This window comes from Ciona robusta, chromosome 14 (assembly GCF_009617815.1).
Source record: "Ciona robusta chromosome 14, ASM961781v2".
NCBI classification, from domain to species: Eukaryota; Metazoa; Chordata; class Ascidiacea; order Phlebobranchia; family Cionidae; genus Ciona; species Ciona robusta.
The window spans coordinates 1,100,087-1,125,007 of NC_143248.1; the positions used below are offsets into that span (position 1 = coordinate 1,100,087).

A 24,921-nucleotide genomic window follows, 5' to 3' on the forward strand; every position below is an offset into this window, starting at 1 on the left:
CTAAAACCCCTGGCGGCGTGGTTGGACCGCTATGTACTTAACACTATAGTGCGGTAAAGCGTTAAACCCGATGTACTTGGTGTTTTGCATCGTCTGCCAACCCGATCTGTAAAACTATAGGGCTCTGGACCAAAGTAAATAAATATACAACTATGCTGGTATCTATGTTCTTTGCTTTAGACAGCTTTAAATGTAAAGTGGCAATTACCATTCTAGTTCAAAACACGAAACATTAATACAAGTTTTGTTTATTTTAAGAATAAACATGATTTCGAAATGGTTTCAGTGGCGTAACATACGTCTGAAAAAATCGACTTTACGAAAGGAATGCCAAGAGCAAATGTAATTCTTAAGAATGATCTGTACAAAAAAACAAAAAAAACATTGAAATTATTGCAACTGTAAAGGCAAAACACGTAACGGAATGTGGGTATGGCACGATAAACGGGTAGCAAAGTGAAAGTACTTGAACACGCTGTGGTAAAGAACAAAAAGAACAATTTTGTAAAGACCATTCATAGTAGTGTAGGGTGGGAGAAGATGGGACACCTTTTCATTCTGTTTCTTCGTCCAATTTGGCAGTAAACAAAGAACATTCAAAGAATTATAAAACTGTATCCGTACAACTCCCATAAACTGTTGTTATTCGTTTGAAACACGATCAGAATATTTGGATATTTTTTGCTAAAGATGCGACGTCTTCCCCCACCCTACTATATTGTGGAGTGTAACAGAATGGTTTACGAATTTGGAACATTGACGAAAAACTCAGAAAAAGGCAATCCAGACCTGTCGCGTACAGTGTCGGACAACGGCCTGTCCTGTGAGGAATCCGATTTCAGAGCATTGCGAAGCTCAGGTCTGTGTTTGTCCACAGCGAGGCCTATGCCTAGATGAGGCTGGGCCCTTATGTGGGGCTGACGCGAGCCAAGAGCCCGGGGAAATGTTTTGCTGTTCGAACGGACGTGGCCTACTTTGCATGCAGCCAGATGGGCCTCGGTGGTTTTAATGGTGAAAACCTCTTGGTCGAAGTTTTCGATTTGGCCATCGTCTTCGTTGATTCTTCCGACGCTAGGTAGCGGTAATGGTAGATTTCCACTTCCGCTAGTTAACAGATGCATCATCGCCCCGTTAGCGTCTGAAAAACTCGCGGATTTTTTATGCAGAGTCCTCCGCTCAGCGGAATCGGTGGAAGATGCGGAAAAACAACGCGATACTCCGTCGATCGAGTCCGGGGAGGCGTGGGAGGAAAACGAAGAGGTGGAGGAGGAAAACGAAGAGCAAGAGGAGCAGATGCTCCTCATATCGAGATTTGCTTCACGGAGACTTTCCTCAGCTAACTTTTCCACCCAGCGATTCGCCTCACGAATCGTGTCCGCAATGAAGCGAAACGTGAGTGATGACGCGAAATCCGTCAGTTCGAAACTACCCCCGGTCGTCTTGCACATTTTCGCTCGACTAACTGATAGAACGCATCGAACCTTGCTGAAGGTAGATGTTGGACTATCTGTTGAAATAATAAATACATTTAACACCAAAACCTGATGATGCCTCGCCGTATAGAAGACGAAACGTATATATGTTCTTTGGGATCACAAAACAAGTATTTGCCGAAAACTTGTTATCACACTTATAATACACCTGTCAGCAACAACATATATAATGGGGTTGGGAAGATAGGACAACTTTTAATTTTTAATTTTGTGATTTTCAATCCCCACCAGCTTTGAGTTTAAATTAATACAAAAATGTGTTTGACTTTCTTTCATATTTATTTCTTTTATAGTTTTTTTTGAAATATTAAATTACCCATGTAATCCTCAGAAGAAAAAAAAATACAAACTACGTAACTTCGAAATATTTGGGAAGAGTTTTTTAGTTTGAGTGATTGAGACGGGCATTCGCGAGTGGGGTAGAGCTAAAACAAGCAAAGGCAACGTTTGAGCGAGCTGCACACTCATATTTGACAACAAGTTGTGTGAATAATGACTGTGATGATTCGTTCGCGTGTGGGGGAAAAATTCTACAAATTTCAGAGTATTTTTGATCTTTGACTTAAAATCTACATGAGTGGTATACTAGTATACGGTGCTATTTTAACTAATTCTGCAAAAATTATCGTCTATATATAATTGGTTATAAAATTAAGCCGTGAATTCTTATATTTTATAGTCAGCGCTTTTATGTGCGGCTTTTTTTTTACAGTCGCATTTTTAACTACTAAATTTGCACAAGGCCTTACAAGCCCATATACTTTTCCAGCACTGGAAATTCACTTCTTAATTTCGCACTACGTTCTCGGCCAATGCTACAACTGGTTTGACATGAGTGGCAGCGTGTAATTTATGTTTACAGCCAAACTGTTATAAAAATATTGTATAAGAAAAACTGACAACTTACCGCCACCTGACGGTGAAGTGCTTGTAGAAGATTGTTTAACTTTATCCACTTTCGACCAAACCAGAAACGGACTCGTTTCATTGGCGTAGAGAGTCACGTGACACTCCTTGGGCCGGTTACGTTTTCGTCGCCATGGTTCGTAAACCTGAAGACGATAAACAAGGATTAATTCAAAGCCCTTAACCTTAAAGACGATTTAGAGTGTAATTCACAAGCACTTGTGAAATACATGGCCGGTGCGCACGGTACTTATATCCGCCTACGTAAACCGCTATCGTGTAATGAATGTTTGGTCTGTGTAAGTAATTCAGACGCACCTACAGCACGCTATCATATTGACAATTGTACTATATATTACTGTGGGGTAAGATAAGACACTTTGCACATAATATTCAAATACCCTGATCGTGTTTTAAACAATTAACAACATTTTTTAGAGTCGTTAGGATACGGTTTTATAATTTTTTGACTGTTTTTTTTTGTTTACTACCAAAAGCGACGAGAAATAGAATGAAACGGTGTCTTATCTTTTCACAACTCTACTATATGTTTATGTATGTAATAGCATCGTGCGGTGACTAATAAGTTGATAAAAATATATGACGTCATGTCGTCATTAAATCCGGATAGTATGTCACTTAGTCTAAACATATACACTTCGTAGCTACAACGTAAATTACGTATGACATCGAAGAGTTAGTAGTAATAACGTGTTGTTCGTGGTATGCGTCATTAAAGTAAATAAACATTAATTAAAATGGAATAAATAACAAAGACTTATACAGACAGAACATAAAATGAGACTTGTTCTGACTCTATGGGCACGGTAACGAAGATCGGAAAAATTACAAGAGCAAAAAGACAATGAAAACAGTATATTATAGACTTATAGAACGTTATATAAAATAATAAAGCTTTTTGGTAAAGTCAAAATTAAAATATTTTCAAAACATAAAAAATGTGTTGATTTGAAATAGTTATAAATAATATGTAAATTGCTTCATGTCTATCACGTATATTGTCTATGATGATCACAAATAAATAGCGATGGCTGTAATAACAATACACATTCACTGTACAAATAAGACTTATAACAACAGTCTGGGGATTAAAGCATCAGACACACGCGGCGTTATTAAAATAATACGTTTTTGCCGGTCCAAATTCAAAACGACCTGTAACGCAGGTATAAAATGATACGGAAGCTTAGCGGTTTTTCAATAGGTGTTGCGATCTGTTGAACGGCAATACGGCGCCACGTCTCTGGGCAAGGTTACGTTTAAAATCTAAAATTTGTCGTATTGGTGACTTAATTATTCCGGCCTCCGAATTCGACCGGGCAGCCAGAAACTGCAATGTTCCAAAGCCATTTCCTACTTGAGTTATTTTTGGAAACGCAACCGAAGCACGGAGTATATAGTACTCGCTTTGAAATATCTGGAACGTGCATGAAGCAATCATGAACGTAGGATAATATATCACGGACTTATATATTAAACTGTAAAAGTCCATCCACTTTGCAGTTGCATAGCAGTACAGTTTGACAGGTATTGGTTGCATTGGTGTCGTTCATAAATAAATAATTCAGTCTTCGTGGGACAACGTGCGGTACTACGTTCACACACTGATACCATGCAATCATTCATTCACAAATAAAGACCAAATATGTATAACTGGGCCACGCACGAAATTAGACTAATTAATATTCACATAACTGACATAACGCAAGTAAAAATTGTGCAGTGGGCGTGCTCTAAAGTGAGATGAATCTCACTATCTATCTATCATGCTCGACCGGTTAGAACCGGAATAAACCAGCCGTAAACTGGAGCGAACATGGTTCATACGAATAAACAAAGATTGCAAACTCTGCGGGTTAGGTTTTGGCATCAGAGTAGTTTTGACGACTGATATCTTCATGCATTCCAGCGATATATATTTATCTCGTCAATCAAACACTCTGTTCGATTTTAACCACACGGCATCAACGTACGACACAAGACTTTCTCTGTTTCGCAGAAAATACCATACTTTTAACATCGACATTTTACGTTTGATCTTCAGAATAAAGTTCGTTACGATTTAATACCCCGTTGCTACTGCGACCGCACAAAACCGCACACAGTTTTATAAAAAGAATGCACGTTTGAAGCGTCAATTACAGTTCAATTCACACTGTAGAGGAATGTGATGAAAACGACATTTTCCCACACACGTGGTACAGGCGATTCAAATGCCAGTAGTCACGCATCAACAGCTGGGAAAGAGGGACGTTTACAAAGACCGAATTATGTTAAGGGTCATGCGTGTTTAACTGTACAAACACGGGCGCTTCTACCATAACGCCAACGTCAGCCAAACGTGCGTACTTGCACATATTATGTACCTTTGTACCCGCGTTGCAACGGCACTGTACCGATGAATGTCTTAATAATTTATTACGAAACACAACAGAACAATGCAGCTATGAGCTGCGTGTCGTTTCCCTTGTACCAGCTAAGCAAAACAACAGTTTCCTTAGCACAATGCGAGATAATGTATATTTAAACCTATTTAACTTTTAAACGAACGTTGTCTCTTGCTAAAAGAACATAACATAATGTCAGTTTGTCACAGGGTTATTATTGGTATAGTAGGGTGGGGGCAGACGGGACATACTTAGCACATAATATCCAAAAATTCTGGCCGTTTTAAACAACTATAACAACGCTCTGTGGGAGTTATGAGGTTACGGTTTTGTAATGCTTTGAATGTTCTTTGTTTACTACTAAATGTGTTGAATTACTTAAATAGAATAAAAAGGTGTCCCATTTTACCCCAATCAACTACATCATTAAGTTTCTTTAACAGTTGACAATACGGCACACGTGTTTACTCTCAAACACGCAAATACAACTTGAGCGTATAGCAAACAAATTGGCTGTCACATTAAATTATTAAAAGGTCGTTTACCCGATCACTTGTCTGCGCGAAAATATTTCACTGGAACTGGACGTGGCAAGCCATTATAATGACAGGAGTGACGTTTTGATTAGCCACTAGCAGTTTCTCCATTTATGGGCAATGGAAACGACAACTTACAAAACACGAAGCAATTAAGCCACGTTGCAAAATCGCTACATAGAAACTGAAAAATCAATTATAATTACCCGTATGGGCTGAGCAAGGTTTTAAATTCGCAAAATAATAAACCATAAAACAGTTAAAATTACCTGTAACTTTCCTTCAAGAATCGGCACGCTAACTTGAATACTTGTAAAAAGACTGTGCTGATCGATTTTGGGGGGTTTCGTCGCCCCCGACTTAAAAATAGATCCCAATGGGGTCATTTCTGTATATAACCTCTCCAGCGCTGCGGCTACGTCCTGTGGCACTTGTTTACCGTTTCAAGATAAAGAGAGATGCGGGAAGTTGTTTATTAATTCAAACGTCCGGTGCTGCTCGTCGAAGTGGAACGAAATACGTAACAAACGAACATCCGCAACACAGAAGCAATGCGCGTACAATGTGGAGGCGGATTATCCGAATTACTCAAACCTAGACAGCCTTATTAAAATACCTATACGGAAATCAACTGGTTCAGCAGTTTCCCTAGAAAAGTTGAAAAGTTGAAATTTCTTGATAAATGGATCAAACACATAACCTATTGCTCAACGTTATGGCCTATAATGTTTTCTATTATACTAAGTTAAGTGCTCGCGTTACTTGGAAATGAGACGACAGCAGCTTAGCTGTTTAATAAAGAACTACGCTGCTCTGGCTTAACGAATAAGCCCTGTCTATAGAACTGAACAGTCTACTCGATCCCTAAAAATAAGCTGCTTATAACATCTTGTCATATTGATAAACCCGTCGTCGCATGGTTGCTTAATAAATGTAATAAAGTATCAAACGAGTATCAGTTTCCGCGGCGGCTTTTCACGACATATTTCTATACATTTACTTAGTCTATCACGGAAATCCAAATTAGCCCGAGTGTGGGTGCAATTTATGCACTACGTTCGTGGAAAATGCTGACAGTGCTTGTTTCACTGCACGATATTGCGCATAAAACTATATACGCAGGCAACCCTCGCTTGCGCAGTGCACGGTTTACACGATCTGTAGTAGCATTGCTAAAAACGCTCAAAGTTTCAAAGCGGTAAAAGCTACACCGTGTCGACGGAGCGTAAATCTAAGCAGCAACAACTTATCTTCGTCACGGGTTTCGGTTCCGCTGTACCGCCATGTCGAAACTGCTGTTCCCGAATTCCTGCAGCTGATAATACGTGGGAACGCGATAGAACGGAATGTGTCGCATCCCAGCCAAATAAACCGCACCCCGCTATTCAATGGTAAAGTATATAACACCGACTTGCTTATCGAAAGCGAAATCATTATTTCCTATTCAGTGACGAGACGAAAGTAGATTTAATTTCCTTGTTTAGACACGAAACTTTCCTAAACAGACACAAATAAACTGGCACGCGCAAACTAACTATCACCGCCACATACAATCAATTATTTTGGGGACAAATTCGGAGACTTATTTCTGTTGTGAAACAAGATTCACTTATCCTTCTGAAAACCTTATTACCCAAAACACAAACAACAGAATAGAAGCTTAACTATTTAACATTACCGCCTCTGTTAAGGCCATACAATACAGTCTCTAATTCAATCATCCATCGTATTGTAAGCAGCAGTTAGAAACGCCTAACACTTTAATCTTACGTCGTGCGACGTTTTGGCGTCCAAGAAATAAAGAATGAGATTGAGTTCTGAGAAGCTTACGCTGCTAGCCAAGCCTTTGCGTCAGTGCGTGGGAGTTTACGTCACTGGGAGAAAAGCACGTCGACGTCAACACAAAATGACGACATTGTCCATATGATCGTATAAAAAAGCCTTCGGGCGCGAAAATAAATAACTGTCAAATCAAATTGTGAAATTCAAGGCGTTGTCATCGCATTCAAACACAAAACGACTTCCTATGAGCTAGTTTCCAAGAATAAATAAAACCGCAAGCTTCTCGCGTAACTCTGGTTTAACGGACAGCATATGATTACACGCAGTGACATTCACACGCCTGTCTTTTTTATTTTCCCCATTCCAAACCACTTGTTTCTATCCTAAAACTATAGCAATGGTTCAACTTAAATCGGCGATAAGACTAAGGACGCGTGGAAGGTTGCACGTACCTATATACATGCGCTAATCAGTTGACTACTACAAGCCCTATGCTTACGGGCAGAGCGTGGAACCGCTACTAGATTTGCCTCTATATACAATTAACCGAAACGTCGTGTGACCTGCTTGTTTACATCTTCAGTCTTGCCGCGGTCGTGTGCGCCACTGCATGCATTTGAACCAACCGTTTAACCGCTGTATTACTATAGTTTACTGTAAAGAAAAACACGAAACGGTCTTGTCACAGTGCTTTCCTGAAAGAGAAATAAGGTCAATCCCTCTGTAGAATTGGACTTACTTTTATACCTTATATGACGTCTTTTTAACCGAGCACATTAAAGGGTTCCCTTATGGGAGAAAGTATATTAATATCACCAAATACAAACCAACAGTTTCGATAATAATATTTTACAAACCCCGCACTCGGGACTCGCACAAGCCATTTACGCAGAGATCAAAGACAAACGCCGAACTGACTCTAAAAAGGGACGAAATCGAAATAAAACTGCAATGTATATTCTAATATAGGCCTCAGACCGACTTGACCGCATAAATTCGTATCCAATTATATTTTCGCTTCCAGTCAATCGCATGCGGTGGTCTTTAAGGTCCCTATTATGTCAGCGCATCTCTGTCACGGCTAGCATTTAATGATATCCTATATACGTCTTTGCCTCAGAGCGTGGACCCGGGTTAATTCGATGCAATTACCGGTTCAGATTTCGGAAGCAAATGCGACAGAACAGCAGCCAAGAACACAGTCCAATACACAACGGAAGCGGTCGTATCGCCTTAAAGCTCTGTTAATACATATGGGAGTGAAAACTTATATTCTCGTGGGTGCAACTTACGTATTATAACTTTGAGCTTTGGGGTGCGTTAAAATTTAAACCTCGACTCTTAAGTGCCATTTACCATTTAAAGAGTAAATAAGTCGCTATGTAAACTATTACACCACCAAGGCGGTCTCCGTTTGTGTATTTAATTACCAATTTATTGGTGTTTAAGATTTAACGACATTTATCGTAACATAATATATACTTGTAGTTCACTAGCACTGCTTGACATATAGTACAGGGGGGTGGGGGGAGATGAAACACCTTTTCATTCTATTTTTTCGTCCCATTTAGTAGTAAACAAAGAACATTCAAAGAATTATAAAACCGTAACCTCACGACTTCCATAGACCGTTGTTAATTGTTTAAAACACGATCAGGATATTTGGATATTATGTGCTAAAGGTGTCTTAACTTTCCCCACTCTACTATATTACAACTATATTGACTAAAAGCCTATACAACTGCAAATATATGTCTATACAGTCTGTTCACTTCTTCCATTTTACTCAAATTTCATTTTCCTCACGTCGGACCTAACTTAAGTGGGTAAGAAGCTTATCAAAATTCAAAATTTGAGAAAATAGGGCGCACGCTTTTCAAAGGCTTGAAACACGCATTGCTTTTACGCACTGCAGCATAATGATAAGCATTTACGTTTCACGGCGCTCGCTAATTGCACCGCCTGTAGAACGATCGACAATAAAAACGTTGAATTATTTTCGTTCCCACACATTCGCTTTTGACAAGTATACAGGATAATAACGACCAAGTGTAAGTATCGTTATTGACCTAGCCATTCATATACACTGCAATTAATCTACATACTTTACTGTACGGATTGAGCACAATTGCTTACAACATGTTTTGTTTATAATACTGTAGGGGAAGATGGTATACCAATATTATCTAAAATCCATATTCCTGATCGTATTTTATACATTTAACAACGCTCTTTTAGAATCGTGGGCTATGGTTTAAAGTTTTGTTTTAAATAACCTTTGTTTACTATATCAAATGGGGGGAGAAAAGAAAACTAAAACATGTCCCATCTTACCCCACCCTAATATACTGAACCATTAATAGAACCGTACGAAAATAAACATAAAACTGCGGTAAATATATCACGTCTATATAGCTTACAAGATAAGACCGTAAATAAGCTTTATTTCAAAGCGCCAAATCGCGTTCAAACTGGCGCCGCGCAGGGCAATAACAATATAACGCTAAAGTTTCGCAATTACACTTTATTACAGACTCGACATTATACCGTAAATACACTATACCGGGGTTTCATATATTACGTTGAAATGCGAAATTGTGAAACTTTAGAAACAAGCTTATTTCAAGCTAAACCCAGAAAAACAACAACAACAGCAATCATTTCAAAGCACAATATACTTGTTTACACTGAACTGGAGCAAATAAAATATTTATAAAAAGTAAAACATTTTCTTAGTTATTTAGCTATCTTGGTACAGAAAGGGCTAGACTAAAACAGCTGCAAAATACAAGCTGTATCGTAGCTATACTTGCTATAGTGTATCCATTGTTTACTATACTAAGCTATAAACACTACTGTAACGCCGCTTTGAAATAAATTCACACAGCCGCTTATATCCAGCTTCATATAATAACTGCCATTGTACTGAACCATGGCTGCTACAGTTATTGTTATGCGAACTACCACAGACTACACTGCTGCAGCAAATCATTCTGGCTTCTGATAAACTACTTCCTGTTCATAGTGCTGTGGTATTCAAATGACCTGCGTTGGAGAATTTCCCGCCAAGATTTTAACGCAAGTTTGTAGTGATTGGCGCCCGACCAAACTACTGTTTTCGCAGGCAGCTTTTAACTTTAAATGTGTATTAAACTCCTGTGGGTACAAAAACGATTTCCACGAATGCTCCTTCTTCACAAAGCAGTTTGCAAAACCTACAGGCTACAGGCGCGTATATGAGATCAGAAAACCATTTTAATGCTGCGCCAATCAGTTTACAACAACCTAGGCCCCAGGTGCGTATATATACTCATGCGTCTGAACTGCGAACTTTTCAACGCAATTTAATTCATGATGCTTGCGGGTCAAACAAAAGTCGCCATGGTCAGGCTTAAGCCTTTTATGTTTCTCAAGCCTTCGGGCCGTGACAGAGGCAACAGGTTAGGCCAATTTTAACGGGCGATACCCAGGACACAAGTTTGTTTTAAATTAACGTCAGATTTATCTCTTCCTTGCCTGACACTGAGATAAATACTGTTTGATGGAACTTTCACAGCCGTTTTAGTCAACTTGTTTTTGTACTTGACAGCACGCTAGGTTGAGCGTCAACTGCATTTATTACGAACTACAGCATTAAGCTGTCACTTGTCTTTAGCAGCTGGGACTGCATTTGAAGATCATGCATTTCCACGTATGAATGTCAAATGATATAAACAGTACTTGGAAGCAGCAATGCGCATTCAGAATGCTATACGCATCATAACAAATCATATTCTAATTTCACTGCAAAGCATTGCTCAAAATTTAGACCACTGTTCAATAATTTTCCTAACAACAAACAAGACTAAAAAACTGTTTTTTTCGCCAGTTTTTTAAGATTAACATCTCTACATCTTTCTTATTTTGCGGCGACTTTAAACATGAGCCTAACACTACTAACTAACTTAATTCCTAATCTTAAAGGATAAGGTCACTTAAACCGCATGTTAATATTTCCCCTTTGATGATCAAAGGCGATTCTTGATCGCCTAAATTTAAATGAAAACATGAACATCTCTTCAAAGGCAGGGTATATACAGACCGACTCTTAGCCCTGAACAATAGAAAAGACGACAAAGTTACGACCTGATACCCCACGTAGCCTGACAAGTGCTATGCTAGCTTGTTCACTACCACTTCATCTGCGTTGGCAACTAATTTGAAACAAACACAAGTACCACTTGTCCCTACAACTCCACACAACTGGAATTTTGGGCATTTTTTGAATCCTTTGTTGTCTGGAACACATGCCTTTCGCATATTATAAGCTATAATGTGTTTGTGTTTTACATTTCGGTTAAACCGAGCCAGCACCTGTTACTGGTTAATCATAAGCTCATTTATAATATCCAGCATGCCGGGATAAACATTTAAATCAACAAAGAGCAAATTAATAGTCAAGAGCGTAGCTGAACATACCGCTTGAGTTTATATTGCTTGGAATACGGATAAATATTTACGGAGCACGTTCTGACTTGTTGTTATAACCAGAATCGATTTGTCTTTTTAACCTCTATTCATACAATTGGACTCACCTAACCTATTTAAGTATACGTTATGTCTACAACAACATAATAGCAAATTATAAGTTAAATGCTTTGATAGACGATCCTAACTTGCCTTTTGAATCGCATTGAACGATTCGCCAACCAAAGTTAAAAAAATATTATTTTATGATATATTTATAGCCGCATAATAAAAACAATAAAGTAAAATATATTTTCGTAAATCCTTTATCACCGAATTATTGACAATTCGGTTTGTGTATACTCGCATTTTTGTAGCATTATTATACAATAGTGCTCTCGTGTGCCATGTAGCGGATGGTTAAAATGACAAATTATGGGTCATTAAATTCAAAGGTCATTTTTTTACAAAATACGTTTTCTTGGTAATTTTAAAATAGTGACAATAATAGATTTCAAACCAATAAACATGTAACAGGAAAATGTTAAAAAAACGGTAAAAGTTTAAATATTTCATGAACCTTTGTTTACAGAAATTTGAGAGCTTTTAAATTCTGTCGGTTGGTTTCTGTCCGCGGCAGTATTCTACGTGCCAGAAGAACAGCACGCCTCATGTTAGTTTTCCGTTAGTAAATTGTCACGCCTTGTAACCCATAATGTACAGAATTCATTTTAGTTGTAACAAATAGATTTTCTCCATGTAATCTCCCCATGGGGCTTGGTCAACGAATTCCCATTTCATATTTCCGCTAAAAACTTCGTCCAAAATGTCTTCGGTAATTTCGTAGGGTGGGCCTGTCCAAGTGCGGAGCTCTTTAAACTGCGTAACACTTAGCAGGTACTTACACCCTTGTTTCATTAAGCCGCTGACCGCTCGGGCATATGTTGCACGGTCCGTTACGCCTACAGATTGAAACGACCCTGTGTCCCAAACGGCATCGAATTTCCCTTCTGTTTTCTCTCCTGTAAGCTCAAAGAAGTTGCCAGCGTACAAAGCAAGCTTTGTGTTTTTCGCTTTGTATATGGTAAAGCCTCCGGATTTCGAAGTATCGTACTCAAGCCCTTGTTCTTCTAGAAAACTTTTCAATGCAAAATCAGAGCAATCGTTACCAACTACATCGAATCCTTCATCTGCTAACCATTTTAGGTCCAACGATTTTCCGCAAAAAGTTAGAAAGACTCTTGAGCCACTGCCTGCATCCCCACTTATAAGTGACTTGTGTTTTTTCAGCATTTCGCTCACAGTTGGAGCGTATGTGTCTTCCTCTTCGGTTTGCTCGTCTGTCTTATCATGATGGTGACTGCTTTCAATAACTTCACCATCTGGCCTTCCACCAGCAGATTCCCACCATTTATTCCAGTCGTCGATAGACCAATCTCGATCCATATTGTAGCAACTGCACAACTTAGACCACAAATCCAACAGGTAGAGCAAGTTTCAGCAGCTGTAAATACTTTTGCTTTTTACAAACGCAGCAACACGCCCTCGTAAAAGCAGAGAAGCGTCTGGTCACGAATGGATGAACAAAATAACACACATGGTTTTCCTTAACCCTGCCGCAGGCAAAAGAACACGAGTACAAAATCTTAAACAAATAAAAAACTGTACATATTCATATTTGTTAAAGATACAAATTTGCAACATTTTATTGCTTATTTTTTAAATTTAAGTTAAAATTGCTAACCAAACTCTGGTGTCATTACGCCTTGCGCGTATGGGATCTAGTTTTAAGATCGTTTATTGCAATTGCATTGGAAAACGCCACGCATCCTGTTTTCCGTTACTTCGGGTGTATATTTAGTTAAAAAAAAATAATTGCCAAATATAGAACAGTATTACGAAAAGTTGTTTGTGTAGACACAAAGAGAGAGCAGTACGAACATTTTAGGACTAAATTAGGTAAACTGTAGCGTATTTTTATGTTATGCACTTTAGTTACAAAAAGTAACGTATAACTTTGGCGTAATGTATTGTATTTGTGTGTCGTGGTTCATTATTAAGTTGCTGTTAATACATACAAGAAAAACCTTTTATTGTTTTATTTCCAAATACAGAGTCTAGGATTTTAATATCAACAAACACAAGTAAAATGGGAGGATTATTTAGCTCAATATTCAGTTCTCTGTTTGGACAAAAAGAAAGACGTATTCTAATTCTGGGTCTAGACGGTGCTGGTAAAACTACAATCCTGTACAAGTTACAAGTTGGTGAAATTGTGACAACAATTCCTACTATTGGATTTAACGTCGAAACGCTGACGTACAAGAACCTAAAATTCCAAGTTTGGGACCTTGGTGGCCAGACAAGCATTCGACCATATTGGAGATGTTATTACAGCAACACAGATGCTATTATTTATGTGGTGGATAGCATGGATAGAGAAAGAATGAGCGTCTCGAAACAAGAGCTAGTGGGCATGCTGGAAGAAGATGAGCTTAAAAAAGCGATTCTCGTCGTTTTTGCCAACAAGCAGGACATAGAGGGAGCACTGACGGAAACAGAAGTCGCTAAAGAGCTCGGACTCGCTTGTATAAAAGATAGGAAGTGGCAAATATTCAAAACGAGTGCTGTGAAAAGCATTGGACTTGACACTGCCATGGATTGGCTTGTAAACGCAATACAGTCGCAGTGAAAAGTCAAACTGCATGACGATGCCTTGACACATACATACGGTGCTGCTCTTCAATATACGAGCTGAAATTTCGAGCATTTTCGCCGGAAAAATAGTATTTTAGAGCTCGATCTATTGTTTAGAAATCACGAAATTGAAAAATGTTTTTTTTATGCATTTAGTCAACTGCTACAAGATGGTTTTGTATAAAAACATATTTATTCCTGTATAATTTAGTTTTATGTTTGTTTTGTCCCCAGAATTTGTTACTTATTCAAGGTCTCGGAGTTTTTTATTTTATAAAACATACTGAAATGTAGAATGTTATATGTGGATAACAGAAGCGCTGTAACTGTTTTTAGATGCACCTACACAAGATTGTAGTGTACAATACTAAAGTAGTGCCTCTGTTAGTTGGTGTTTTCGTCAAGTTTTATTACTTTATTATTTCAATCAATTAAACTCTATATATTACAACATAAAAAGTAATTTGTTAAACGATCATTGGCTAGCAGTTAGGTGATAAAACTATAACATAGCTTATTTTATTTCATAGAATATGGGTGAGGTCTTAATTATTTACCACTTAAACACAGAGTGTGTTTAGTAAGACAATATGAATAACAAAGCATGTAGAACCATTAATGCAATGTCTGTGTTTGACATCCTGTTCAATGCTCAACAATGAAGGCATATGTATTATTTGGCAAGACATTGCTCCAACCCAGTGATCCCTTATAGGTTTACTAAATTGTCAACCATACAGAAAAACAATCACCAACAAAATTACATATGGTAACACAACAGGTTCTGTTGATAAATAAGTTATGTTCATACTGCTGGGGTAATAGGCCAAATCTGGTTTAAATCGTATGTGCTCTGACAGACTATTAATCTGGAATAGAATCTATATCTCTAGCACCTAACGGTCCAGTAATCTATACCACCCTTAATCCCTTATATATGAATGAATGTAACTTACTTTATCTTCGCGTGGCCGGAAAACGACAGTCGTTATCACACGGGTTTAACACCTTATGCCAGCTTACGGGTTACCATGTGGGTGAATATTTTTTGTGGGGATTTTTTTTTCATGTATGGCTGATAATTTGGACAACCCATTGGTAACCAATGGGTCGGAGCAATTGTCACTAAGTGTCTTGCCCAAGAACAAATACTGCCACAATGGTAGGAGCGTCAAGCCTTGAAAAGATTACCTCTGGGTTACAGGCAGGCGCGCTAACCACTATGCCACAGCGCCGGACAAATATATAGAACATAACAGCATTGCACAATCTCTCACAAGTTATTTCATTGCAATGTTAATCATTTTAAGAACAACATGCATGCTAACAGTTTAAACAGCTTGCACATTTCCTAAACCACCTAATTCCCTGTATTTTGATTAGAAAAAAACATGTTTAATGATTTAATTAATGTAATACAATAAATAAAACGCTATGACCGTAAATGACACGCAAAATAAAGACGTAAAAATACAATTGGCCATGTATATAGTTCAGAAACCTTACATTTAGACCAAAAGATTAAAAAAAGGAAAATGGTTTGTGATCTGTATTTACAAAGTCAGGGTTTGCCCTAAGCACGATTTTATCTGAAAATAATAATATAAAAGCTAATGGAAAATTGTATGGACCACATTAGATTGAAAAAAAGTAACAAAATGCTTGGTTAAAGCCTTGTAGGATTACTACTTTCGAAACAAATGATTTTATAAATGCCATTTGAATGAAAAAATTGTATATAATTGTTAAATGCAATTTTATTCTATGTAAAAAACTGTTTCATAATATAATTATGTTTACAGTACTGGCTTTTAAACAGACTGTGTGCCACTAGCAGAAAAGGAAACAATGTTAGATAATTCAGTGTGCAGATTTAAAAACAAAGTGTTTTGTAATGTAAACACTAGGTTGAAATAGGCCATATTGCGTGGCCTACTTTGTGACTATGTTTGCAAGTGTGTGCAGAGAATTAAGTCTGTTTGGTCATTCTAACAAGGCACTGATAAGAAAGAATTGAAATAAAGGACCTCATGCACCAAACAAATAATATTTCTATCAAAAAAACACATGATTTCGGTATAAAATTGTGTAGCAAAAGTTTTTCCCACCAAGCTTGTTTTTCGGTACCGTTTAGAATTGTGGGGTTAAAAAAATAACAGGTTAAAGATGAAAAATATAAATTGCAAGGTCTAATACAGCAGAAAAAGTAAGTTGCAATTAGTGATTATACTGGCTTGTCTAGTGATCAATGATTAGTGACAACTAAGAGAAAAGAAATGTGTAAAACAAAATAAAACTACAATTCCTATATCAAATGCAAAGTCAATGTACCTGGTGAGTCTTAAAATGACTATTTCAAACTGGATAAGTAACTGAATGTATAAAGAAAACAATTATAAGAGACCGAATGATTAAAACAAACACAATACAGTACAGTGGGAAAAGATGGGACACCTTTAGCACATAAGATCCAAATAACCTGATCACGTTTTTTAACATTGGCCTATGGGAGTTCTGAGGATCTGGTTTTATAATTCTTTGAATGCTATTTGTTTACTACCAACTGGGATGAGAAAACTGAATTAAAAGGTGTTCCATATTCCCCCACCCTACTATATATTTAATGTGCTTGAACTGATAATGAAAATTGTTATGTGGAATTGGAGCAGAAACATCTATCGTAAATATCTGATGTTTAAAATCTACGAAAGAAATGCAGAACTGAAACAGTTGAAGAGAAATTTGATAGCGGAATCTTTGGATCAGGAGGGCGCAAAAAAAAACATAAATTCACCCAAAAAAAGTTTAAAATATGTTGAGAAAATACATTCTCATCACTTGACAAGTTCCTAATGGGCAAAGGGCTTTAGATTCTGAAAATCAGCATTCAGCTTCACTTTTTCAGGCTTGTATCACTGCTGCGTTAGTTTCCTAAAGGTAAGACATCGCACAGAGGTAGGTACAGTGGGGCAGGTCACTGCAGCATTCATTATGACATCACAATAGCCATTATGACATCACACAGCAACATCACTCGTCATTAGAAGTGGGTTAATGTATTCAAACCCTTCAAAATCTGCTTGATCTATTTTCCCAATAACAGTCGCCTCAGTGGGTGTTAGTTGTACAGGTTCCTATAATATAATGGATGAAAGCAACTTATATCCTTATTAACTTATTTATTCTTGCATGGCAGGGCAAGACAGTTGTTGTATTATGAATATTCTTTTTTATTACATTTTATACATTTCTTGCATGCTAGCAATTATTGTTAAGTGTTTTGCCTAAGGAAACACTTGTCTATAATTGTGGCAGAATCCAGCTTTGAACCCATAAACTCTGGTCTAGAGGCAGGTACACATGTTACATATTCACCTAATATGGCTCAATCAGTTTCGTATTTAAAACAAATCTGGTATACATAGAACATATAAAAGCCAGTATTTGTACAAAATATGTTTACAACTCACCTGGGTAAACTGTTTGTCGAAATTATCCAATCCCAGGTCATCCTCTATGTTAGGTTTATATGGGGGAACCACCTAAGAAGAGAAGAGTAAATTAGGATAACAGAAATATTCAAAATATTACTATTTAATAAAAATAACAAATAAAAATGTTTGAAATTAACTTAAACTTTAGATTTCAGAAATAGTAGATAGTAAATTCTGTAAAAAGATCTTTAAAAAAAATTTCAAAAACATATTCCCCCTTTTTTCTAGTTTTAACAACTTTTTACATTAGTGTTTCTTACCCTTTCCACTATGACCCAAATATTTTGAACTCTGTTTCTTAAAATAAATAAAGGGTGGCACATTTAGGTCGTCTTGCAACTGACTATTCTATTTTATATTTTGTAAAGCAGAGGTCCTACAGTGTAACATGCCATGGGATCTTGGATTTAGGCCAGAGTTAACCGATTATTCCAAACATAAATGATAAGAAGCGAACTGTTTTACAGTCAAACAAAACAGAAACAATAAGGACTGACTTGTCTCGATTGCAAAAGATCCCAATCAATTGTGCGAAAGAATTGATGATCAAGAATATCTTGGAAACCACTTTCGTGGTTGCAGCCTAACCTGTCCTGAAGAGAAATTTAAATTTAAAAAATTAAAAATATATATAACAAAAGTGTTTAAAAAATAAAAAACGATTTCTTTTTAAAAAAATGAAAAAAATATATTTAATTCAATTTAAATTTAAAGTTGAACCAACCACTGGTATCTTGTTTAAGAAGCCTTTTAACACAGATGAAGCTTTGACAGACAGAGACCGTGGGATTCGAATCACTTTTTCTAGAATAACCTGCGTTTAACGAAAATTATAATAAAATTAGAAAATTAGAATTCAGTTTTTTTAATTTGATAAATAAGTTTATTTTGTAGCGGCCCATCTTGTGTGTGTTTGGTGAAGCGTACACGAGTGCCCTTTTTCGTACAGTCGTACCATTATCTTTCGTATAAATAACGCGTCTCTTGTTTATTCCCCCTCTTAGTTTACCTCTCGCAATAAACCATTATGCAACCGTTACAATATCAAATTTAAATGCACCTGGAAAAGATAATCTTCAGTATTTTGTTCTGGATTATCGGTCATTCCAACAATATCGAACGGACTTCGGCCAGCCATCATTTCAAACATGAGGACACCTAGTGCCCACCAATCCACGGAGAAATCATAATCCTCTCCACGTAGAATCTCAGGTGCGATGTAGTTGGGCGTCCCACAGAAAGTTGACGTGTTGACACCTTTCCTTATTCCCTCCTGTAAATTTTGTAAAGTTTTGCTAAGTTAAAGTTTGAGTTAGGGTATTGCAAAATGATTGCAAATTGTTCTGTCTACTTTCCTCTGTTGTAATTTTGATCTGTTTTATTTTCACAGACATGTGTAGAACAGAATTTCTTATACCTTTCTGTTTGTATGTTTTGAATGGTTTTACTTGATACAGATGTTTATAAGGTTTGTTAATTTTTTAAATGTTAGTTTTCTCAAAAATGATAACAGCTTGATAGCTATGTCTAATTTCTTTTTCTTTTTAACTATGTATATAAATATATATATATCCCATTTTAGAAGGTAGTATAAATATTCATATAAAAGTTTTTTTACTTAAAACCCAAATATAAACTCACTTTGCACATCCCGTAGTCAGTTAGCTTGATATGTCCATCGCTGTCCAGCAAAACATTATCTAGTTTCAAATCTCTGTATATGATTCCTTTCTCATGCAAGAAATGCAATGCTAGAACAATTTCCGCAGCGTAAAATCTGGATGGAAATTTACGTTTAAAACAAAAGTATGTTAGCTGAGTATGTTTACATTTTAAAATTGGAATGTTTTTATATTAGTGAGAAATCCTATTGGATTTGCTCTAAGAAGTAAATCCCTAACAAATCTGTTACAAGCTCTTACTTAAACAAATCATGCAGATAATTCCAATATAAGCTTTTGTGAGTTGGAAACACTTTTATAAATAATGTATGTAGAATGTATTATGTAGTATAACAATTTTGTGATAAAGTTACATTTAATCAAGTAGGCCTACTGTAAAAGTTTACACTTTTAAGCCATAAATTGTGATATTTATTTTCACTCAAAACAATATACTCTAAACTTATAGACACAAGTGGAAATATCAATATCCCTTTACAAACATTAGAAAGTGGCTTTAACTTTTAACAGTACTGAAGCATTGGCATAACATCAATTATTATAACCAAGAGTTATTATGCTTTAGCACTTCAGTTATACACGTTAAAATGACTTTTACCCTGTTGTTAGGTGTCTATACAAACAAGCAGAGCCAAAGTATATTGCATTCACCACATTAATCAATGAGGTTCTGTATGTTTGACAACTATGAGTGTAACTATATTTTAACAATGTCACCCCAGATTTTATGAACAAAAACTTGACTTCTATTTAATAAAGTAGATTAATAAGTTCAAGTACAAGTCATGAAGATACCTTGCATGTTCTTCGGGTAGTTTACGCTGTCGTTGCATATGGAACATTAAGTCTCCACCATTAACATATTCAATGACGAAAAATAAACGCTCTGGTGTCTGGAACATAAATAGGTTGACGTTATTGTAAGAGGTAAGTGCTAGATACTAGATTCCACTACAAATAAGGAGAAAGCAGTGTAATATACTAGTACAGTGGGGGAAGATGGGGCACTTTTTTTTTGTTTTTTTGAGAAAATAGAATGAAATGGTGTCCTATCTTTCCCCACCCTACTATACTGTACTTTTGAATAGTAAATATGCATTTTTTTAATAACTCAAATAACCATCATGTAGTTAAAAACCAAAAACTTATTACAACAATGGTATTTTTTCTGTCGCAGTAGAAAATAAGGCTGGTGCCATTACCACAGCAGTTGGGTAATGCCGTGGTAACTTCATATACTAATATCACCAATTTAACTCCTAATATTAAAAATAAGTGGATAAATTTAACAACAGGCGATAAAATAATAACATTTATGCAAATTTTGACTTGGCTGTATGAGAATAATATACACTAATAGTGTACAGCAGGTGTACATTAATAGTGTCTAACACTCTAACTTAACATGTAGGCTATAGATAGTATTATATGCTGTTTTACATCCTAACTTAGAGAAATAAAGTCATAAAAAACAATATAATATTATATATAAGATATGTTAATGTATATTATATATGATAGGATACTTCAAGTCCTGGTATTACTAAACAATGCATGTGTCACAGGCTCACAGCTAAACCAAATATACACAGGAAGTTAGATTATGAATAATATACAATCTAACACACATGGCCATGGCTCCCATGCGAGTATTAAGTAACACCACACAGTCACATACAACCACAATGATATTAAACCAATGAATTGACCAGTAACACGCTGGGTGTTGGGGTAATTTGGCAAATTGTGTCCTAAATCCAAGGTTTGGTGTTGCCCTGCCATACAACCTTATCCTTACAGAATTGAGCCAAGGTATTATTTTGTTTCATTGTAAAATGAATTTATGTTCTTTTACTTTTTTTACACAACTAAATAAAAATGACCGTTTAAAATAGCATGTGATTTGATGTGAGTATTCTAACACAAGTCAATTGATTTTCTGTGTAAAAACCAGTGTGTGTGTTTCTGTATAGTATGCTGTATGTGGAAGTGCTAAACATTGTCCTGGAATTCACAAAGGGAGTGAACTGTCTAGATATGTTTAACACCCTTCCTAACCAAAGTTATTTCAATTATTCATTAAATTTTACTATTTTGTCTGAATCATTCTATGTGAAGGCTAAACTATGACACACATAAGCCTAAAATCAAAGATGAATTTTTGTCGAAAAAAAGGCAGAAACCTGTAAATCCAAGGAAGATTTCGAATATTGTCTAAATAACTCGTTAAAATGAACCCACCTGAAAACAAGAATGAAGGCCGACAAGAAAAGGATAATTTGAGGCAGTTTCAAAAACATGTTTCTCTGTTTGCACCCAATCTATATCTTCTTCATCAGTCACTAACTCTTTCTTTATTACCTGGGGAATATAAAAAGGATGATTTTAAATATAAATTATGCATATTGTTGTATAGTATGCAAAACTATGCATATTATAGCTATTGCATGAATTTAGTTTAAGCATTTAATTAAGCAAAAATATTTGGAAACGATGCATCCGCCATGATACTACATAACATAGATTTATCTCTTTAAATTTGAGTCTGACTACTGCATCAAAAAATAAAGAAAAGTTAATAAACTGAAAAGACTAACCATATAAACATAACTAAAGTTATTATAAACATGCATATTGTTAATAACATAGTGTATTTAAGTGGCAGAAGAAGTGTGGTCGCTTCAATCAAAGGCGCCAAACATGGGGTGGCATGGTAGGCAGGTCCACCCTGGAATATCTGCACTGCATTAATCAGTAATTATTTAAACCAAATTTGTTTACAAGAATGCACATCTTACTATTCCTACCTCCCTGAATTTTAAAATGTTTGGCTATTATGGCTTTAACAATATTAATACTAAAACAACAAGCATTTCAAGATTTCAAGACATGTCTTACCTTCATAGCATACATTTTGTCCGTAGATTTTAACTTGACCAGTAAAACTTTAGCGTAGCTCCCTCTACCTATCACCTTAAGCATCTCAAAGTCTTTCAAGCCAAACCCGGGAGCATTTGGACTCGCTTGGTCTGAGCTTGCCTGCATTGAAAAAATATTCATATCATATGAACAGAGACATCACCGAGGTTTGTTTATATTTTGTATATATTGGTGTTTGTTTACACAACACATAAGGTGTGACAACTAACTAGCTTCGGTAATTTGACAAGCAGAATGAAGGAGGTATATGCAGTAGTTGTTTTAAGTTTTGTTTGTAAATCTGGGGCGACATTGTTAAAACGCAGTTACATTCATTATAGCAAAATCTAGGGTGAAATTGTTAAAATACAGTTACAGTCATGTAAATGCATCAGTTGAAAATTTGGCGATACTAAAACACAAAAACATTTGCTAATTGTTAATTGTTCTCACCTTACTGTCTTGGCTGTCACCTGAATCTAATATTGGTCCACTTTCGATAGGAATTCTTGGATGTTTTGGTTTCTTTATCTGCCGTAATATCCGTTTTAACTTGTACCACCTTCGTGCACCGTGCCTGAAGTAATTGGAAATCAAGAGTAAGAAAAATTAGGAAAAAACAGTTGATTTCACACAAATGTTAACAATTTTTTAGATATGTACCAAGCCATTTAAAAATTTTATTACACCAAAAATTTGATTCGTTCGGCAGATAAAATGTTGGTAGGCGCAGCATATAATACAATTAACAATCTTATCAGGAGAGCTATTTATTTTTATATTATGTATGCCTAGTAAAACAATATTGAATACTAACAAAACTATTTTTTAACTCTAAACATTACTGAAAATATATGTTTTTAAACCGAAAAGAGTGGAATAATATCATATCATTCATAATAGGCTGTTATGTTTGTATTAAAACGGGTTACAAATTAGTGTTTTATGTACTTTACAAAACTACCTGTACAACTTGTGTTCTCCTGGACACAATAGACCAGGTTCCACAGGAATACCAAGAAATATATGGAAAAGTAAAACAGTTTCGTTGTTATGCCTGTACAACCTCAGCGCTTCTGATAATTCAAGCTGTAATATAAAAGTTGGTGATGAGTAACAAAAAACTTGGAAGTTGGAAGAAATTTTTATTCATGTTATTTCCAAACACTTATACTCCGACTGTCCGACACAATAGACTTAGCAAATTTTGATAATCTCATTTGAAACACAAATGAACCTTTCATTAGAAGAATAGAATGCAACTTTTTAATTGTAATTGTAATTTTATAAACCTGTGAAGATATGGTGCATGGGTCTCCCTCATCATCCATCCACTTTAAAGTAAAAACTTGAGCATCGGGAAAGTTACAATTTAATCGCACCTGTAGGTATGGAACGTATAATGAGTGTTACTGTGTTGGTAACTTTTACCTATGTGTGCTGACTGCTGGTAATTTGTGAAGTTAAATGCTAAGTGTTATTTAATGTAATAACATTATACATGTGAACTAAAACCATACACATGAATGAATGTAACTTGTTTATCATCGCATGGCCAGAAAGCGACGGTCGTTATAACACTGGTGTTCTGTTTTATACACCTTGTGCTAGCTTACGAGACTACGAGTTATCACGTAGACACGTATGTTACTTTTTTAATTGAATAGTATAAGACGTGGCTTAATAATACTTCACTAGCACTAAAATATTTACATAAAATCCATCTAATTTTATACACATTATATACAGTAAGTGCTGCGGAACATTGGTAATTGTTATGCCTATGCAAAACTTGAATTAATTAAATATTCACCATTGTAAATAACTCCTCCATTTGTATTGTATGTTCCAGGTGAAGTGAGAATGCATGACCACTGTAATATACCTTTGCCAATATTTGATGTGAACCAGCGTCTATGGACATTTTAACTATGTCTCTAAACCTATAATAACTAATATAATGTTAAAGGTATAATATGTTGAATTCTTAAACTGAAGGTAACTTGCTTTATCCTCGCATGACAGATGTTCTGTTTCATACACCTCGAGCCAGCTTATAAGTTACCATATATGTAACACACACATACCACTTATAATATACACACATTAACTTTACAGAACGAATATATTAAAAATAAGAACATATTTACAACTGTTTGGTCACATCACATACGTGAAATAATGTATTCTAAGTTTTAATAAACAACGAGCAAATCGCCAAACATTTAATTCATGTTAAATTCCTGACCAACTTTTGTTCACACCTGTAAGCCAAAACGCTTTTTCTATGGCTACGTGCTTAAACACCCTGCCTGCATAACATGCTAAATCGTTTAGAATGGCCGCGGTCTTTAACTTGTTCCTAATATAATTTAAAACCTGTAATACATTAACATTCCAACACCCTGTAACAACATAAACAAAAACCAGAACGTTACGGAATTTCTTAAATTCTAGTTCTGGGTTCGGCTTTTTATTCCCGTAGTGGGCGACAGACTGCAAACTTATAACTGGGGTGTTGCAGAATCAGACTTTTATCAAAGAACTGCTTTAGTACA

At 36.0% G+C, this 24,921-nt stretch overlaps 4 protein-coding genes across 4 annotated transcripts; 1 reads left to right on the forward strand and 3 right to left on the reverse strand.

Annotated features, from left to right (window-relative positions):
- Positions 1-232: 232 nt before the first annotated feature.
- LOC149724746 (uncharacterized) lies at positions 233-6,023 on the reverse strand. The gene is made up of 3 exons (XM_089892097.1): positions 5,613-6,023; positions 2,401-2,545; positions 233-1,507 (listed from the first exon to the last, which is right to left on the reverse strand). Exons 1-3 carry the CDS (start codon positions 5,727-5,729, stop codon positions 741-743), a joined length of 1,029 nt encoding a protein of 342 aa, XP_089748223.1. The 5' UTR covers positions 5,730-6,023; the 3' UTR covers positions 233-740.
- A 5,531-nt stretch (positions 6,024-11,554) lies between these two features.
- On the reverse strand, positions 11,555-13,222 carry LOC149724747 (thiopurine S-methyltransferase-like). The gene has a single exon (XM_089892113.1). It carries the CDS (start codon positions 13,015-13,017, stop codon positions 12,298-12,300), a length of 720 nt encoding a protein of 239 aa, XP_089748239.1. The 5' UTR covers positions 13,018-13,222; the 3' UTR covers positions 11,555-12,297.
- Positions 13,223-13,401: 179 nt separating this feature from the next.
- Positions 13,402-14,727, forward strand: LOC149724748 (ADP-ribosylation factor-like protein 1). The gene is made up of 2 exons (XM_089892123.1): positions 13,402-13,530; positions 13,686-14,727. Exon 2 carries the CDS (start codon positions 13,721-13,723, stop codon positions 14,261-14,263), a length of 543 nt encoding a protein of 180 aa, XP_089748249.1. The 5' UTR covers positions 13,402-13,530; positions 13,686-13,720; the 3' UTR covers positions 14,264-14,727.
- LOC149724749 (protein kinase C iota type-like) lies at positions 14,452-24,764 on the reverse strand. The gene is made up of 14 exons (XM_089892067.1): positions 24,628-24,764; positions 24,177-24,306; positions 23,656-23,745; positions 23,328-23,452; positions 22,817-22,940; positions 22,343-22,483; positions 21,686-21,805; positions 20,240-20,337; positions 19,404-19,539; positions 18,823-19,035; positions 18,487-18,576; positions 18,260-18,355; positions 17,739-17,810; positions 14,452-17,402 (listed from the first exon to the last, which is right to left on the reverse strand). The coding sequence occupies exons 2-14, from the start codon at positions 24,285-24,287 to the stop codon at positions 17,286-17,288; spliced, it is 1,533 nt and encodes a 510-aa protein (XP_089748193.1). The 5' UTR covers positions 24,288-24,306; positions 24,628-24,764; the 3' UTR covers positions 14,452-17,285.
- Between the last annotated feature and the right edge of the window lie 157 nt (positions 24,765-24,921).